The following is a 20,635-nucleotide window of genomic DNA, read 5'->3' as shown; positions in this document are numbered from 1 at the left end:
GAAAATGGACCAATTTCCTGCCTTGTTAGGAATTAGCCTAGATTATCGATTAGTGTCCGTTAAAACTGTTAGTTAGTTATGTTATTCTGTTAAATATGACAGTTATAAGTTAGTTATCTGTCAAGTTGTTAACCGCTGTGATGGTTTTGGTGAGCCATTTTGATGGTTCAAACAATACATATGTTTATGTAAACTAATCGTGATACTCACTGAGATTAATAAAAGGTGTTCATATTTCCTGCACAAAATCTCGACATTATTGTAGCAATATACTATATTACCAATGTAGCATACAAATACGTCCTATGATCACCTTCCACCTCAAGCGTTTTAACTTCACTACATTTTTATGTTCAAATACCAGTAATCTGAATGTATTATGACCTGTTTTATGTTTATTATGTACTTCAAGGAACCTTAAACTTCATTTCAAAAGCCTTCCATTTTAGCTCACTCCCCAAACCTGCAAATCACACGGTTATTTAATTAATATAAGCCAACAACACACTCGGTTACCATGACTAAAAGGGTGAAATTTTTACCTGAACTCTACCATCGGAAGTTCCTGTCACCAATACATCTTCATTGCTATCAAGAGCCATGCACATAACCTTACAATTTGTACCAATTTGTAGCGTTTCTTTTCTGGTAAGTTTGTTTCGATGCCACACTTCCATGATCCCCAGTTTGCAACCAAAGTAAATAAACTCCGAGCTAATCGCCATTGAGCGTACTTCACTTGTCAGCGAAAGAGACTCAACCAAACCGTAGGTTGAAGCATTCCATATCTTTGAAAAAGATCCAAAATAGGAGCAATTTCAAGAAATAAGTAATCAAACATGTTAAATAAGTGGAGTATAGGATCTTCTCTCCAAAAGAACACTTAAAAAAAAAAAGAGGGGAGACTCCCAACATATATAAAGGAAAATGGATGTCTAGATGTTGTGGGACACCTACACATTCTTGAGATGGAGGTTCGATTAGACTAAACATGGTGAGTCTTTATAACCATGTTTGATATGTGGATTCTTTGATTTTCTCTACAAAAGGGTCCTTACAGAGAGATGAAAGACTCCAAGATATAGAGGAAAATGGGGACCATGTCTAGGGAATAACATACCTTAAATGTGGTTCCTTCTATGGATGAACTGGCCGAGTATATTAGTCCCTCATGAACTTGCAAGACGTTGACTTGGTTCCCTTTTGCTAGTAGTTTTCTCATGCCACTTTGTATTGACGTTAATGTTCCTGATGCCAAGTTGATTTCCTGGAAAAGTTTATAGTTTGATTATAATGAAGTTCTAGAGGTAAAAGAACATGAAATCATGAAAAAATTGGCACCTGAATGCTGTTATCCAGACATCCAGAATACAATCTTCCATTCACAAGAGCCAAACACTTAACATCTTTGCTCGGATTCAGTAATTTTGATGCCCCATTCCATGAGTTAACCTTGATTCCAACACCTTGAGGAATAAAGCATGAGATACTGTTTGCAACTAGCAGATTGTTAACATGGTCCTTCACATCATACACTTCTTCACAGTGAATGGTTTCCTGATTGAATGACCACTTCTACTCAATGGAAACAGAAACAATGCATCAGATTTGCAAGATTTTAGAACTCAGGTCTGAAGAACGCTTTCTTACCCTGATAGTTTTATCATGTGAGCCACTGTATAGGGTATCTCCTGATGGTAGAATAGTCAAGCTAGTGACTGCCTTTGTATGTTCTCGAATCTCTTGAGTAAGACGAAGAACACTACCTTTACAAGCCCAGATCTTGGTTTTTTCAGCAAGAATTTAAAGAAAGAAACAAATTTTGATCAGTGGTTATGGAAGATGATACATTTAGTTTTATGGGTATATTTGATAAACAAAAGTACCTTTATCATACCATCTGAATGGCCTGAAAAGATCTTGTCTTTAAGACATACTATCGATAGAACAACTCCATTAACACTGCAATCTTCTTGGACCAACTCTTTATGATTCCATAGTTCCTAATGACACAAAGAACAACAGTGATCAGGACTCAGGAATCGAATTTTACTTCTTGGTATTGTTCTAGATTATGAAATAAGAAAAAAACTAGAAACTTACTGGACTAGATTCACTCTCTTGTGAAAAAACTTTGAGCATTTCAACTGCTACTGTAGATGATTTCTTGAATTCTTTCAGACCTTTACGGATATCCTTCATGTAGATGGTAATATCGCGTAGCCCATCTGAAAAAACTCATAAAACATCAAGTTTAATTATAATTGTAGTTTCATATTCTTAATTTCATGGACCAATTATCTCAATTACACATAAATAGATGCTAACCGGGATCATGGATGAAACTGCTAAGAGCAAGCATGGTAATAGCTTTATCTTCTGTGTCTTTTGCAGATTTAAAAATCGACACAAAGCGTTTAAGCAAGCAAACACGTGCTGTTTCTTGAACTCCCGTATCAGGAAGAAAAATCATCATGTGTAGAAGCCAGGCTGCAGAAATAAAGCAACCCGAGCATGTTTCTGCATATCGACTCTTCAATCCTTCTGATAACGCCTCAAAAATAAGCCCAGACTCATGGTTCACTAAGACAAATGCCATCTTTCTCTCCCATTCCTGGGCAGCTTTCTCCTCTTCCTAAAATGGATTGTTATGTAAGTTGATATTTACTAGTTTGAAAAAGAAAACTATTGAAGTCGAACAAACCTTGGTTTCTTGAATGTCTCCAGACATGCCCCCAAGCTGCTCCTTCCGCATTAAAGATCTGTAAGTCTTGTCAAGCCCGACATGTTTAAGAAGAAATCTTCGAACAAGAGGCTTCCCAGAATAAGAGAATCGCCCTTGGAGGGCTGAAAGTGTCTCGGCAGCTGCAATTTGGGCAGCAGGAGAGTCTGAGTTCTTGAGACACGATATAAGATTATCTATAGCCTCTTCTCTGAAGATGCTCATCTTTCTTGGTTCAGCCTGCAATGCAAATCTGTTAGACATGTGGATGCGGTTGTCCTAGATTTTTTCTCCAAAAGAGTTCTTTAGGAAGAGAGTGAAGAAACTCCAACATATTCAAGTGAATTAGCATCCTAGAATTATAGATTCTTAGTCTATAAAACATCTTACTTAATCTACCATTGGAAAACTAACTATTTACAAATAATAACAATAAGAGCATAAAATATTTTGCGAGTTGATTTTCTTCTTATAATATGATGGAGATTGATTTGCAGCATGAGGCACAATGAGATTAGACTTTTAGAAATTGGGTCTAAGAATATCAATATATACTTGGATAATATATGAATCGTGATTGCAATCACTTACTGAAATCTGTGATTTCGACCCTAATTTTGACCTTAGCCTGGGGTATCACAAAATCAAATTTGGGATAATCCAAGAATGACAATTTAGAAGTCGGGCCACTTTAAAATATGAAACACAGAAAGTACCTTGTTGTTTTGTGTGTGTGTGTGTGTTCTTTTTTTTTTTTTTTTTTTTTTTTTTTTTTTTTTTTGACAAGACAGATGACAGCAGATGACCAATTTCAGGTATCAAAAGTGTTAACCATTTTCTGGAACATCAATCTTCCTAGCTTATATACAAGGAAGATGAATGTTAAGTTGGTTACATAAAATGGCGCCAAAACAAGTGGTTAAACGGGTGGTTATAAGTCATAACCGATTATTACATCACAATGATGTCACAATTATTTTATGGAACTACCAAAAGAGGGGCTGCCCCTACCTCGCCAGGGGCGCTGCCCCTTGGAACCTGTATTTCCGAGTTCATATTTATCACTCCAAGTGTGCACATTGCACCTTCGGTCTCGATGAGTAAATAGAACTCATCCTATCTAAATATTAATAATAACTATATTATTAAAATATGTTGATAACACTAAAATTACCAACATAGACTAGACAAGAGTCTAAAGATGATATATATATATATATATATATATATATATATATATATATATATATATATATATATATATATATTGATATATGTGGAGTCTTTGATTTTCTCTATAAAATAGTCTTTGAGGAGGGAGAGGAGAGTAATCTAACATATATAGAGGAGGATTGGATCATGTGTAGCTAGCTTCTCTGGGATTCTTAAAACACACATAGGTTAATAAGATGCTAAAGTGTGTGTTTACTGTTAAGCCCCTCAATTGCTAGACACAACTCTCAAACCATAGTAGAATGTGGAATCTTTGATTTTCTTTGTAAAAGAGCCCTTAAGGAGAGATGTTAGACTTGAACATATATATAAAGATGCATATGAGACTGCATCTAGCTCATGTGAGACAACACCATAAGTATATCCCTCTCTATATACATTCATATCTATATGCTTAAACATGTATGTGTAGTTATATAGAAGGTGAGATTCGAACCAGAAGGTCTAACTGAAGAAGGAGACCAGCGACCATTGGGCATTGATCAGGGAGACATGTCTGTAGATATATGAGCAGTGTATGCATTGTACTAAAAGTGCCTTCATCCTTTATGATATTCAGAACTTGATCATTGAATGTTCTCCTAACAAAAAACAAAATCCCAAGTCATCATACCTCTAAAACACGTATATCTGAATTCAATCATCAACATGTTTCATCAACGAAATACCTGTTCAACTTAACCAATTCTGAAAGAAACTGTACAATCTCAAACCGCTCTCTATCATTGGCATCAAGAAAGCTCTCTAAAACTGGAGCAAGTTCAGCCTTATCAGCAACAACATGCCTGCACTTTCCATCTTCATGTATGCATCTCAAAAGTATCCTCACAGATGCAATTCTTTCTTCTTTCCATTCCGATTCCAAGCTCCTGATAATTCCTTCAATCGCCTTCCCGGAAACAAGACTTTTAATGACTTCGGAAACAGCACCATCGTCTTCATTTTCAATAATCTGTGCCAACAATAGCACAGAAGCTGCTTTCGGCTTCACACACATCTTCACAAACTCATCCTCTCTCTTCTGAACAACACTTAGAAGAGAATTCGCCATATCCATCTGAAGAAAGATGGTAATCGAAGGTCTCAGCAGATAAATCAACACAACTGCCTCAAACAAACCTTTCTTGAAAAGAGAAACTATACATTCGACATCGGAATCAACCCTCGTTAGGGTTGAAATTACTCCGGAATTTTTTATTCCCACCTCGGAAAGGAGAAAAACAGTGGCTTTTAATACGCGGGTGTCGACAGAATTGAACAAAATCTCCACGAATCCATTAACAACAGGTGGTTTCGAGAGCATATTTTGTATCTCCACTTCCATATTCCTTTCTTGCCAAAATCTTTCAATCCGTAGAACTGCCAATTCCGCCTTTTTTAGCACTTGCGAAGTACAAAGATCAGTGATCACAAGTCTGAGTTCATTAACTGTTCCATCAGTTCTTGGTTGAGGGACGACATGCACATGTTTGTTCTCTGGATATTGAAGCTCATTGGTGGGTGTCAACTCTTTCCAGCTAGCAATCAGCCTCTTGAGCACATAATTTGTTTTAGGAAGTTGATTGTTGTGAAGCTTTTGGTGAGTAATAGGGCAAGTGGTGTTTCCCCTATCTATCCATTGCTGGATAGCTTTACGTTCATAAGTCTGACCAGTTTCGAGAGTGACTGGATCGTTAAATATACGTGTCGTTATTGGACACACAAAGTCTTTAGGTGGTGTATGATTTCCAATATCTTCCATGAAATAACCAAAACGAGCGAAAAAAAGCAGGATGCCACAAGAACTAATGCAAGAAAAAAAACATGTAAAGCATGAATTCAGCAATGCAATTATTAAGACAGACAACATTTTTTCTTGGGAAAATCAGTCACAGTGATGAAAAGATTGTGTTTTTTTCTTGTAATTATCGATTAGCACCTCTATTTTGGAATCAGAAATGTTTTCTTGAAGAAATTTTGACTGGGAATCTTAATCCGGTAGTGCCGGTTTCTTTTCTTTATTTTTTGGACCGGCAGTGCAGTTTCTTTTGATCTCTGACTAGGTATAAAGACTCTTGGAATCATCTCAACAAATGAATTTCATTATCCAAAAGGGGAATAAGTTAACATTTAAAGACCCAGAATCTTGATCAGGAGAATGCAAACGATGGAAGGAAGGCTCTCTTTTGAATTAACATTGGTGTCATCTGAACTTGGTATTAATACAATTCAATATGAAGAAATCCAGACACACCGGTTATAATGATTCCTTTTTTTGCCTAGAGATATATTTCGAGTTCAAGCGACTCCATACGTGACAAGAGAGACAGGGTCCAGTTTAGAATATGCAGTAAGATCCAAAAATATTTTTAAAAAAAATACATTTTTATATATCACTCTTTGTATATGATAATTAAATTAATGGAAACTTTCTAAGCAAAAAAAAAAATCATATATCAGTTAACATTACAAGAAAAAAGGTAATTAGAGGCGACAAAAGTCGTTGGTAAAGAGTAAAAAGTTGCCGGTAAAAAGTCGTCGTTATTGCTCTGTCGTTATTGATTAAAATGTCGCCGGTAAAGACAATTGTTGCCGCTAATGCTCTTGTCGCCTGGTAATACTTTTTGTCGCCGTTAATGATGATGCCGCCAGTAATATTGTTGCCGGTAATAACATTTTTATTTTTTTAAATCAACGATTTGGGTATAAAAAAACCGATATATAACAACATTAAATACAGAAAAAAAAATTACATAACAACATCCAATTAAATACCAAATATAATTAATTTCATACCAAAATAAACAACCAAAGTTTTACAATTCTAACAAACAACAAAGTGTGACGACAAGTGTAACATACAAAACACAAATTAATTATCCAACGAACCATCATCTCCGTTCCCATCGTTTCCTCCTTAATTATTCCCCGATTGAAAAAACGCATAAAGCTCCTCCTTAAATGCCTGGTTGTTGAGCATTACCCGAAGATTTTTCAACTACATAATAAATAACCTTATAAGTTAAATTATCAAACATAAACAAAACTACCAAAATACATTACTATTTTTTTTGCACTTAAATACAAGATATACCAAAAGTACATTGCTATTTTTTGCACTTGGGACAAAAACACAATTACCAAATCAACATGCATTTATCGATGCCAAAGTACATTGCTATTTTTAAACTAAGAGATAAAACCAAAGTATATTGTTATTTCTTGCACTTGGGACAAAAACCCAATTACCAAAGCTTTTAGCAAATAATCACCACAAACCAAAATTACCAAATCAACATGCATTTTATGATGCCAAAGTACATTGCCATTTTTAAACTAGAGACAAAAAACCTAAGTACATTTCTATTTGTTGCACTTAAAATATAAAACTTGAAGTTAAATAATTTTACTCTATTTGTGCTAAAGAACCTTAAATACAAGAAATACCAAAGTACATTGCTATTTCTTGCACTTAAAGGGCTAATGTCATAAAAACACTCAAGTTTTCAGGGTTTTGTCGGTTTTGCCCAAAGTTGAATTTTATGTCCGTTTTTACCCTAACATTTTCCAAAAAAATGTTCGGTTTTACCCTTTTATCGGTGATAATAGGTTACCATTATATTAACTTCTCAAAAAAACCCTTAAGTTTACAGTTTTTTTTTTTTTTTTTTTTTTTTTTTTTTTTTTTTTTTTAATGTTTTTACCCTTAAGTTTATAATTTTTTTTACACTTTTACCCTATGTATTTTTTTTTTTCATATTATACGTATTCAAGCAGAAAAATCATATTAATATGTATATTATGAAAAAAATATACTTAGGGTAAAAGTGTAAAAAAAATTATAAGGGTAAAAACGCAAAAAATGGTAAACTTAAGGGTTTTTTTTTTGCGAATTTAATATAATGGTAACCTGGAAAACCTGTTATCACCGGTAAAAGGGTAAAACCGAACATTTTTCGAAAATGTTTGGGTAAAAACTGACATAATATTCAACTTTGGGGAAAACCGAAAACACTTTGAAAACTTGATGGTTTTTATGACATTAACTCGCACTTAAAATACAAGAAATACCAAAAATACATTGTTATATCTTGCACTTAGGACAAAAACACAATTACCAAATAAACATGCATTTATTAATGCCAAAGTACAACACTATTTTTAAACTAAGACAAAAAACCAAAGTACATTGCCATTTGTTGCACTTGGGACAAAAAACCAATTACCAAAGCTTTTAGAAAATAATCACCAGAACAAAAATTACCAAATGAACATGCATTTATTGAAATTAAATAATCTTGTTTTACTTGTGATGGCTGTGGTGGTGGTTGTGATGGTTGTGAAATCGGCGGGATAACAGAAGGTTTTCGGCCGATGCCTCTGATATGGCCACGTCGTTCTCCTAATACTTTCTCGAAATTAGCTCTTTCTTAAGCAGGTGTTAACTCTCTTTCACCTTTTGGCCCTTGTGTTTGTTCTAAGAGCTCTTCCACTAACCGATTTTGTATTTCCCAAAAATGATTAACAATTAAGTATAAAGAAACACTTAATTATATGATAAAATTATAATTAAATACTTACGTACTGTTGTTCAGCCTCGACACTAACAAATACACCATCCCTATCGGTATGAGCCTTGCGAAATGTTTCCACTCTCTAAAGGTTCTGTTTAACATTAAAAATTAGATTATATTTTAAATAAACAATTACATGTATTGTACGTTACCTTTTTATAGCAAGTACTGCTATACGAGCTCGACCCCCATGATTCACTCGTTTGCATTTGATGGACTTTTTTCTTCCTTTCTGAAGCAGCTTTGTGTTCGTCTGTTTGGAAATACTCAACTATTTTCTTTCAATTATCAACATCCATATCATTTGGGGGGTGGCTAATGCTCTCGTGATATCCTCATACCCTCTGAATTCCAAAAAATATTCTTTTGCATCATCTTTACGCTATCGATAACCTTTTAACAAAGCTGCTTCAAAACTCTCTGACAGCATAGCAGCATCTTGATCCCAGTACATCCGATCTAAATCAAACTTTGTCTACAAAACAAGTTAACTAAGTAAAAACCAATCATAATTAACCATATAAAATATTTTTATATAAATAATTTACCCCTAAATGTTGTTTTAATGTATCCTTTATTGCAAGGGAAACTTTTTTCCCAGTCCATTTATCAAAAGGGACCATCCGCCACATTATTTTTCCAACTTCTCGTGAAAACATGTCTTTCGGCTCTCCTACGGGATCATATGTCATAATCAGTGTAAATCGGTTTGCCCTTATTTTGTAAGAGCGCTCTTTTAAGCTTAATATTTTTGGCTTTGCCTTGGACGTTACTATGTTGCTCAACTACAAATCTAATTAAAAATAATTGGAAACGATATTTAATTTATAATAACTGAATAAAAATAGTAAATAAAAATCATAATAAGACTTACGGTCCTGCTCATGATGACCAACACCTGTATCACTTAGGAAAGGTGGGTCCTCAGCTCCATCACCCACATGTCCACGGCCCATAACAGCAGCCATGGTGCACACAAACAAAAGCCATATCGATATCATTTCCTGAAAAATTATAAGATATACAGATACAATTTTCTATTACAAATACACATTACATAGGAATAAACATTTCTATTTAAACTAGGAATCCAAATAAAGTTCATATTACAAATACGCATTACATAAGAAGTATTATAATCAACATCATCCTCATATCCTTCAGTGTCTTCTTCGGTATCATAATCAGAATCAGTCTCATCATAATCAGTCTCCCAATCAGAAACATCATTGACTCTACCAGTTGGCGGAGGAACTTCAATTGCACTTTCTACATCAACGACTCTAGAAATATTTTGAAAGTACATGCTGAAATCGATAAAAAGTGGAGCATCAGATGAAGAGATATTTTGAACTAGGTTGACATTGTCAACATTTTTGTGTGAGCCATTGTCAACATTTTGGGCAGTGTGACATCCCCATTTTCACGGCCAGAAAAGACCGATTTTGTTTATGTTTTGTTTGAAAATCAGAGTAACATTTAAAATAAAAGTGTTGCGGAATTTGTCCCAAAACAAAATATGATAAAGATTTATCAAAAGCATTTCCAAGGAAATGTATTTCATTAAAAGACTTGGGATGTCATGTTCAATACAGATCAAAAGCATAAATAATACAATATAAGCCTTACTACATTATTTCGTATCTACAGGCCTATATCCGTAATCCTTCATCCTAAACATCACATATATGCTCAAGCGCCACTACCTGTAATACAAGAAACTGAGTGGGTCAGGCTGGGGAGCCTGGTGAGCACATAGGGTTTTCAATCCACAATAAATAAGTTTATTAATTTCATCAATCAACAATAACCCGATTACCCGTTCCCGTTATCCTCACATTACATCCCTAAGCACCTATCATAAGGGACCTAGCCTAAGGATCATCATCGGGATGGACACTACTGCTAAAGGGATTCCTCAACAATAAATGTCCTTAAGGCAACCATGTGGGGGATGGAGTACACTGGTGAACACATCGTTCACAACACCTACAGGTTGCGAGCCTGCTAGTGTTCCACTAGACTGTCTAGAAGAGTCCGTGGTCGTCATCCATACTCCGCTAGATGACAGAATCAACAACATCAACATCGAGGCCTCTCATCATTTTATCACACATCACCTATTACATCTACCCATGTTTTACCCCAACATTTTCATAGATATAAAATACACATACAGTTTAAATCATTGAAAATATGTATAAAAACGTTCATCCAGCATAGATAGCAAGTATTTAGATAATATGCACACATAGCATGTAAAACTTCATATTTATGTGTAAGATGAAAGTAACTATGCACTCACCTGAAAGGTGGTGACTCAGCACTCGGACAACGCTTCGATACTCTCAAAACAATTTTCCTTCGATAAAACCTAGTACCAATACCACTAGGGTTTAGTCTAACGATAACCGCGACAAATTAATAGTCTAACTATTATTATTATTATTATTATTATTATTATTATTATATAAGTGTTTAATAACACTCAATATAACTCATAATAATAGCCCAAATAATTATTTTAAGGACCTAATAACATTACTATAATTATTTGAAAGCTATATTAAAAGTTGCGTACGCATAGCTTACTTACAACGGATTTTAAAGAAAACTGGAACTTTATTTGGAGCAGCGTTTCGAAACCGAAAGACCCTTTTTCTCGGGACTCCGGGAGCCTCGGGGCTTCCTTCGGGTGCTAGGGGGTTTACCTAGGCTTAGGAGGGGGTTAGGGGGTAGTGAGAGAAAGTAGAGAGAGAGAAAGTAGAAGGATTTGGTGTGAGAGAAGTGGCTGCCCTCGGCCTCCTTTTATAGGCGAGGCTTCGGACTTACGTTGGGCGTACCGAAGTCTTACGCTTGGCGTAAGTTCGGATAAGGCTTCCAGCTGGCTTCGTACGTGGACCGATCTCGGAGTGGATAAGAACTGGAGTACGCGGGGCGTATTCGTCCTTGGACGCGGGGCGTAGGCGAGGGGTGGCGTGTCGCAATCCGAAGCGACTTCTGAGACCATCATCGGACGGTTGTGGTGCTGCCACATCATCGATTTAGCAACAGACTTCGCAATTTCATGCTTCAACTTTAAAATTCGTAACTTTCGCGTACGAGCTCCGTTTTTGACGTTCTTTATATCCATGTGAAGGTGGGAACATACTCCACAACTTTAGTTTAGACTCCGTCGGCTAATTTTGACTCTATTTTAAAAGTTATATTATTAACATGCCGGGACAGGATTAGTCCGTTAAATTCTCATAACTTCTTCATCCGATGTCTGTTTTCGCCCATCTTTTTCTCGTTACGCTACTCTTAACGAGATCTTCGATTCTCGTTTAGGTCTTGTCGGCTAAAAACCACTCTATCTAATATTCGAATTTCGGGCTGTACACTGCTAATCCGAAACTTCGAAAAATCATAACTTCCTCATACGAAGTCAGATTTGGGCGTTCTTTTTATGGAAACTCTTGGTTTAACACATTCTACGAATTTCGTTTAGATCGCTAAGGCTAAATCTCGCTCTATCGTAAATTCACTATTTACGCTTCCCGGTATCGTGCCGGTTCTCTCGCGAAACTTCGACGGGTCATAACTTCTTCATTAAAACTCGGATTTCGGCGTTTTTTGTATCCCAGAATCCTTGTTTCGACCACTACAACTTTATATAAAGATATCGGGTTTATCTCACACTTTAATTTTGATGCTTATTTTTATTCTTTATTAATTATACGTTTATAATTAAATAATAAGCACATAAATACACATAATTCACATAACACTCAAATATTTCATCTTTATTACTGCAAAAAGAGTTACAATAGTTGACCTAGACTATTACATTGTCAAAAATGCTTAGCCCTGAAACCCGGGCGTTACAGGCAGAGTCATTGTAAACAAGTTGGACACGATCTTCGTTCGATGGTAGATCCAAAATACTTCAATGATTAACATGCTCGACAACACACCGTTGGCTATTCTTGGTTTTTTCGAGAAGGCTCTCTAATGTAGAATACTTGTTTGGCTTGTGAAGCATATATGAGTTTATCATCTTTGTATGCTTTGCGTCGTGTGTTGATATTGGTAAAATTATCACCAGAAATAACTCATGTTCGAGTAACAAACCACTTTCACCGAAATAGTAGAGTTTAATAATCATGTGTATACGGTAACTCTATAATCTCTTCTAACTGGCCATAATGTTTCTCTCCTTTCTCACCCACCGCTAAAACCCCAAAGTTTTGTGTTGTGCGTTGTGCGTCACGACTAAGTACCATAAACCTAACACCATTGACTATGCATGCGGTGTAAGTATAAGCATTCATTTGCGGACCCATTGCAAGAGCCCACAACTCTTTGTGGAATTCTGGAGAGTCTGTACATCTTTATTTCTTTCAGGGCGATTAAATTAAGTCTGTACATCTCGAAGGTACATCGAACAGTTATAAAGCTTCTTCAGCAACATAGCCCTCAACTATAGAACCTTCCAGCCATGCCTTGTTTCTGACATAGTTTTTTAGTTTTTTCATATACCTTTCGAAGGGATACATCCATCTCATACATACCGGGCCTCCGACAATCGCCTCATCAGGTAAATGCAAAAGTAAATGAACCATAATGTCAAAAAATGATTGAGGATAAATTAATTCTAACTTGCACAAGATTGAAAAATGTCTAATTTTTCTTTCCTCATATCCTCCACCTTCAATGTTCTAGAGCAAATTTGCTTGAAAAACATACAAAGGTATACAATAGGTGTATAAGTATCTTTGTTTAACAACCCTCTAACTTCAATCGACATCAAATGTTCCATAAGAATGTGCTTTCAACCCAATAATGTTAGTATTGGTATTGATGTGCACAAAAGTACTCACTAATTTTGATATTTATAACCTAACAAACTTAACTAACTATGCACTTATAGGCAGTGTACCTAGTCAGATTATAGTATAGCTTGGGTAAGTCGGGTGTCGCTCACAGGGAACGGTGTTACTAATTAATTTACTTACTATTAAATTAACCTAATTATTAACAAGTTTAAAAGGGATTTTATCTGGTTTTACAAGATCAGATGAACTTAAATCAAATTCAATAAATAAAAACACACTCTTGTTTAGTTTGAATCCACTTCTCCTTTATGGCTAGCTAATGATTACAGATTATTAAGTTGTTTTTTAGTTGTATTGGTAATCTAGTTCTAACTTTACCAATAATTAACTAATTCATGTTAAACCATGTATGTTCACACATAATTAAACACATAACTAATTATGAATGTAAATATGCTATGTAAGATTTGTAATATAAACGCAATTATAGTCACAATACACGTTCTCTAACACAGCTAAGCTTTATTTATTCTAATTACTAACTAAGATTGGTCAATCCTAGCTCTAACATTTCAATGTTCACTAAATCATTAGGTAAACAAGTTCATGCAGTTTAATGGTCACTAAGCTACACAGAACATGCAATCAAGCAATTAGAGAAACAAACAATAGCATGCTAGGTTATACAAATCAAACACAAGCAATTTTTACCAACTAAACTTAATCCATAAACATTGAACTATTCATAAGTATAAAGCTTCATCTAGCTAAACAAGAGTAGCTAGATTCAGCGGCTCATCATAGCAACTAAACCAACACACCTAATAATGAAACACATGTTCTTATTTAACTAAAATATAAACCTCTATTCTTTTTGGTGTTGAAAATCTTCTTCCAGAACCTTTCTTTCGCTCCAAATCGTCTTCTAGAACTCCTTCCTTCTGCCAAAAGCTGCCTCTATTCGTAATGGTCAAGGATTTATATAGTTGCTGATATCCATAAATTCACGTCGTGAATAGTAAGAAATTCACGTCGTGAGTTGTAGATAACCGTGCCCGTCAAGGATTCCTTCACCCGCATACATATCTTCTAGAACCAACGATTCACGTCGTGAATCCTTTAAGTCTCACGTCGTGAATAATCTTTTTTCCAGATTTTCTTCACTTTTACTCTTTTAATTCCCAAAGTTTCTTTCTTTAACGCATTCAGTCCTTTTTCTTCAAAATGTCTTCTTTTTTTGGCTGCAAATAACATTTAAGCTCATAAGTACCATTATTCTAAACAAATTACCAACTTTTTAATAAAAATGTACTTAAATATTGCCTAAAAATAGGTATAAATATGGCAATATCAAAATACCCCACACTTAGACTTTGCTTGCCCTCAAGCAAATTTAAACTTAACCCTTGATTACTAACATCACATAGAACAATCCGACTCTAGCTCAGCCATTATGCTAAGACCTCAACGCATGCATTTGTGTCTAAAATTTTCCTAAAGTACCCCCATACTTTAAATACTCACAATCTTCATAAACACTCGCCCACTTTTTCCGAACAATGCTCATTTTATGCAACCGTCCGAATCCATCCGCATAAAACCTCCTTATCCTCAAGGTATTTTTAATGGAGGAACCTAAGCATACATAATCTAGAATTACAATCATTGATAGCACTATGGAGCTCTTTTGGAATTCTTCACTTTCTTGATAATTTAATCTTTGATTTCTTTGAATTCACCACCTTATTTGATTTCTGGTATCTTCAACTTTTGAATTTCTTGGAATTTTGATCTTTTGATCTTCACTTTATTTGCTCCAAAATTCTTCAAACTTTTCTCGTAATTCTCTCTCTTTTTTTACATGTACCTCTCTTTTTTCACTCAAAACCTACATGCTTAAGCAGAGGCGCTCAACCTCAACCTTTATCGGTTAATGATAATAATTTTCCTGGATACATTTCAGGTTTAGGCTGCTAAACATATTGCATCCCTCCACGGCTACCATACTCCGACCATCGTGGGCAAATCGGGTAATGATACCTTAAATGAGGCGGTTGCTCCACCCCACGATGCCAGACAACATTCTCCATCGTGCCGCGTATCCAATTCACACTTAACGATAACTGGTCAAAGTAACCAGCCATATCAATCCCAAAAGGCGCACCAACCATGGAAGCAGGTGGGTGTATCGGCTACCTGTGGTCTCCCCTTCCTCTCACGTTCTTGCGCCTCGGTCTCGGCTCTGGCGCGGGTCGGTTAGCCGGCTGATCATCCTCATCATCACCCTCACCATCTGATGGAACTATGCCCCAATACAATCCAAAATTTCTGACCACCCGCATAGTTTCCAAATATCCCATACCAAAGTCATGCTCGTCCACACACGTCATGGATCTAGTAATATCGGGAACAACCAAATGATAAGAACAGGCCAAACGAGTAACAAAATGCCCCCCACAAATGGGGCTCCCAGGGCGTGAACTCGCGGCAGACCCGACCAGAAAACGGGCTAGAAAATACGGGATGTTGCAACAGACACCAGGCTGTAAGATGCACCATAAGAAAAATAAGTTCTGCTTAGTCACTTTGTCGCCATGCCTCTTATGGTTGATGGAAAAGGTAATGAACCGGTGGAGTAAATGATGGATCGGGGACCGAATACTGCTCTCGGGAGATACTCCGGAATTAAACATCCCGGAGGCAATGTTATGCCAAAAAGAATAACCCGTGACACCCTCTGCATATCCTCTAGCAGCCCCACTCAAAAACATGCCAAACTCGGGAGTCATAGCCTCCTGTCGATCATACAGTCCTACTCTCCAAGCAAACTCAACCAGGCTGCACTCCCAGTACTCACCCCCAATCTAAATACCAACTCCTGTGGCCAATGTGGATCTTGAACCGTTTCCTAAAATGTCACCGTTGCGAAAAACTCGACACAAAACTCCTTGTAGACCCGCTCTTGCACCTGGAACAGATTCTGCCAACCAGAACAGGTAAACGAATACCCATCTCCAATGAATATCTTTGTCAAGAACGGGCCCACCCGGTCTACGAGCCCTACTTCCCTCAATCTTGTCCAATTGACTGTTGGAGCAACTGCAATTTCCCTGTTGTAAAGCCACCCTAATCTGTTGTTCCAACGGGTCAAAACATCACGGGCCGTTGTTGTGGGAAAATTGTAAAGCGGGTGCAAACCCGGAACCCCAGTTGGAACCTCTCTTCTTGGAGCCATTCCTTTGTTGGACGTATTACGTAAGCACAAGGAAGATTAGTGGAGTTGTCGGCTAAAATCGAAGCAATGGGGACCAAGGGGGGGGGACCAATTTTTGCTTCCACTTCGTGAAGAATAAACAATTGAAGGGTTAATTGGTTTCTAGGGGTTTATTTTGTGGTCCCGTACTTTTGAAAATTCACGTCGTGAATTCGGTAAGATTCACGTCGTGAATAGTGTCTGGGCTTAAGTTTGGGCCATGTACTCACGGACTGATCTTAGGCTTACTAGTTTAATGGGCTAAGCCATATCATGGATTATGTGTCCGATTCATTCACAATTCACGTCGTGAATTAAGTCTGGAAAAGAAAAATCAATTTTTGACTTTGAACTAAGTTCTCAATTATTACTACTTCCTTTTTAAGGTCCCTACATTATGTTCTAATAGAGTTGGATGACTTGATCTAAGTTTTTAAAACTAAAATGCAAAAAGAAAAAGAATTTTTTTTTTTTTTGCAAACCAAACTCGGGTTGCCTCCCGAGAAGCGCTTCTTTTTCTTGGAGTCTTGAGCCGGACTCCGTGCCTCCTACGTTGAGTCCTCGGAAGAATCCACCACTAGGATCTTTTGTTCCTTGAATTGCCTCTTGTAAGCTTGAACTCGCCTTTTGTATGCCTTCTTTGAATTTTCTTTTTTAACTTTCACCTCTTCTTCAAGCTTGCGTTTTGTGCCATTAGTTTCTTCCTTGCACCTCATCGCATCCTCCTCCTATTTCACCACCGGCTTTGTCACTCTTGAAGTGACCTCCTCTTCATCACTTGTCATCTCCTCATCCTCTTTGCTCACCCAAGAAGGTGGACTTTTGTAAGCTATGACTTCAACCAAAAATGGAACAGATGCTCTAGGTTTTGTTCTTTTGACTTGATGAACTGCCTTGATCTCTTCTTCCATAAGCTTCTCCAATTCTTCTAGTTCATTGTCTTTGTTAATTGTGAACACCTCTTCTTGAACATGTTCCTTTGGGAAGCCATCTTCTATCCCAAAAACTTCTTTTTCATCACCAACTCTCAAGGTGAGCTTAGACTCGCGGATATCAACAAGAGCTCCAACAGTGTTAAGCAATGGGCGACCAAGGATAATTGGAACATCGGGATCTTCCTTCATATCCATTACTACAAAATCTATTGGAAAAACAAAATTTCCAATTTTTACCAAAATATCCTCCACTATGCCCCGGGGTTGTGTCACTGAACGGTTCGCCATGTGAATCGTCATTTTTGTAGCCTTCATCTTCTGAATTTCCAATTTTTTATAAAATGAAAAAGGCATCAAATTAATGCTAGCCCCAGAATCGGCTAAAGCATTAACCTTCAATTTATTACCAAACTCACACGGAAGGGTGAGACGTCCAGGATCCCCCATTTTCGCTGGTGTCTCTCCCAATACAGCTTTTGAGCTTTGTTCACTTAGAACCACCTTAGACTGCTTCTTTAATTGCTTGCGAGTGTCTATCAAATCTTGCAGTAATTTTTAATGCTCGGGAGTTTTGGATAAGGACTCGACAAAGGGAGTATTAATCGGGATCCCCTTCACATGCTTGACAAACTCTCTATGCTCTCTCTCCAGTGGACTAAGGGTAGCTTGGGAAGGAAAAGGCAAAGGTGGCTGATAAACCGAACCAACTACAAAATTTTTCTGTTCATGATGGTCCCACGTCGTGAACATATAAGGTTCACGTCGTGAATTCTGGAACTCAGCAGCTTCATGATTTTTGAGCTTGATCTTCTTCATCTTTGGATCGGGCTGCTGTGGTTCTTCTTCCAATGCCTCCAGGAACTCAGAGATGGCTTCTTCTTCGGTGTCTATGGCCATTACATGAGATTGGGTCTTTGTTTCGGTATTTTTCGGGGATAACTTCTCATGAACTAGAGTGGCTAGTTGACCAAATTGTACTTCAAAGTTATGGATGGTGGCTTGATGATTCTTTATCAAAGTTTGTTGTTCCATAATGGCATGATCAGTGGCATCATGTCTGTTTTCCGAAGCTTCCATAAACTTCATTAAAATGGTCTCTAGGTCGGGTTTCTTCTCGGCTGGTGGCTGCTCCTTTTGATAAAGGCCTCGACCTGTCTGCCTATACTTCTCTTCTTTTTGTTTCTTATACTCTTCATATGGCAGCCACTCTTTCTTCGGTTTCCTCCAGTCCTCATCAAACTTATCCCCACTAGAGTAGCACACTTGAGCTTTTCTGTTCCCATACTCATCTACATTGCAGTCCTTGGTCAAGTGTGGACCACTGCATCTCTCGCAACCCACTCTTATGACATGTATCGACTGGTCCATCTGTGTTATCTTGCGGTCCATATTATTCAGCATGGCCATGACTGCTGCTATTTCTTCATTTTGGGCCCCTCCTCCGCCTTTGATACCTTCCTGCCTCGGGTTGTGGTATTCGCGAGAATGCTTCGCGAATTCTTCAATTAGCTCCTTGACCTCCCTTGGATTTTTCTTTGTCAAAGGTCCTTGAGAATCAAGGAGTTGTCTTGTCATCACGTTGACCCCATCATAAAAGATTAACATCTCTTGCTGCACATTTAGGTCATGCTGAGGGCAATTTCTGAGCAAGCCCTTGTACCGCTCCCATGCTTCGTATAGTGACTCCCCCGGCTGTTGCTCAAAGTTGGCTATTGCCTTCTTGAGTTTGGCTATCTTGGATGGCGGGCAAAACTGGTCCAGGAATTGTTCATGCATTTGAGCCCAAGTGGTGATTATACCCGGTGGGAGTGCTTTTAACCACTCCTTAGCAGCTCCTTTGAAAGTGATGGGAAGCATCCTAAGCAAGAATGTGTTTCTGCTGACATTTGGGACATTGAAGTAGTCCGCAATGTCGTTGACTTCATCTAGATGCTTAAAAGCATCCTCATGATCTTTCCCGAAAAATGGGATGTCCTTCAGTGCAGTCAATATGTGTCCCTTCAGCTCGAATGTGGCAGTGGCAGGTATTGCGGGTTGGACTAAACCAGGACCCACATCTTCTCGGATCCGCTTCTTGTAAGCTCCCATGGACATTTCTTCAATTGCTGCCATCTCGTTCCTTGGCTTGTTCTCGGGTTCGCTCGTGTGTTGTTCAAATTATGGCTCGGTATCGCTTTCGGAATCGGTTTGGACGGGTGTTTGATCCAAGTGCTCAATATTGCTCTTGTGCCTCGCGGATGAACTTGACTCTCCTGTCTTCTTGCCCGACTTCCTTGAAAAAGCTGACTTCAATTCTTGTAAGGGCGTCTTTTTCTTGTGAAGTGCAGACTCAGGATCTTCAAGTGGTGGCACCAAGTGTGTGTTTGAGCTTCTGGTCATGAACTCCTGCAACTTGCTAAACTAAAAACGTAAAACTAGACTAAAATAAGAAAAACTAAAAACTGAAATTTCAGCTTTCACGTCGTGAGTTTATTAAAACTCACGTCGTGAACTCTGTGATAGAAACAAAAAAAAATAAACTAAGCTAAGCTAACAAAAATAAATAACCAATTAACCTTTTTGCATATTTTATTCCACAAAAAGGGGTTGATTAATCTAATGCAACTAAATAACTAATAATCTAAGCCGTTCCCCGGCAACGGCGCCAAAAACTTGATGTGCACAAAAGTGCTCACTAATTTTAATATTTATAACCTAACAAACTTAACTAACTATGCACTTATAGGCAGTGTACCTAGTCAGATTACAGTATAGCTTGGGTAAGTCGGTTGTCGATCACAGGGAACGGTGTTACTAATTAATTTACTTACTATTAAATTAACCTAATTATTAACAAGTTTAAAAGGGATTTTATCTGGTTTTACAAGATCATATGAACTTAAATCAAATTCAATAAATAAAAACACACTCTTGTTTAGTTTGAATCCACTTCTCCCTTATGGCTAGCTAATGATTACGGATTATTAAGTTGGTTTTTAGTTGTATTGGTAATCTAGTTCTAACTTTACCAATAATTAACTAATTCATGTTAAACCATGTATGTTCACACATAATTAAACACATAACTAATTATGAATGTAAATATGCTATGTGAGATTTGTAATATAAACGCAATTATAGTC

The 20,635-nt window shown here is 37.1% G+C and overlaps 1 protein-coding gene and 1 non-coding gene across 2 annotated transcripts; one reads left to right on the top strand and one right to left on the bottom strand.

The window, feature by feature from the left end:
- Window positions 1-233: 233 nt before the first annotated feature.
- On the bottom strand, window positions 234-6,230 carry LOC111888495 (putative E3 ubiquitin-protein ligase LIN). Its single transcript, XM_023884660.3, has 11 exons — window positions 4,624-6,230; window positions 4,392-4,536; window positions 2,705-2,962; window positions 2,329-2,635; window positions 2,104-2,228; window positions 1,887-2,003; window positions 1,651-1,782; window positions 1,342-1,575; window positions 1,121-1,267; window positions 543-788; window positions 234-463 (listed from the first exon to the last, which is right to left on the bottom strand). The coding sequence occupies exons 1-11, from the start codon at window positions 5,802-5,804 to the stop codon at window positions 446-448; spliced, it is 2,910 nt and encodes a 969-aa protein (XP_023740428.1). The 5' UTR covers window positions 5,805-6,230; the 3' UTR covers window positions 234-445.
- Window positions 6,231-19,134: 12,904 nt separating this feature from the next.
- Window positions 19,135-19,241, top strand: LOC111888529 (small nucleolar RNA R71). Its single transcript, XR_002849255.2, has one exon. It is a non-coding gene; the product is annotated as a small nucleolar RNA R71 (small nucleolar RNA).
- Window positions 19,242-20,635: the final 1,394 nt, after the last annotated feature.

Source organism: Lactuca sativa, chromosome 5, assembly GCF_002870075.4.
Source record: "Lactuca sativa cultivar Salinas chromosome 5, Lsat_Salinas_v11, whole genome shotgun sequence".
Classification (NCBI taxonomy): domain Eukaryota; kingdom Viridiplantae; phylum Streptophyta; class Magnoliopsida; order Asterales; family Asteraceae; genus Lactuca; species Lactuca sativa.
This window is presented reverse-complemented; position numbering and strand designations above follow the sequence as displayed.

Coding starts and splice junctions, on each gene's coding strand:
- LOC111888495 (XM_023884660.3), bottom strand. CDS start 5,804: ATGTTGTCTGTCTTAATAATTGCATTGCTGAATTCATGCTTTACATGT. Junction 2,636..2,704: donor GAGACATTCAAGAAACCAAG/GTTTGTTCGACT, acceptor AATCCATTTTAG/GAAGAGGAGAAAGCTGCCCA. Junction 1,783..1,886: donor ATTCAGATGGTATGATAAAG/GTACTTTTGTTT, acceptor GAAAAAACCAAG/ATCTGGGCTTGTAAAGGTAG.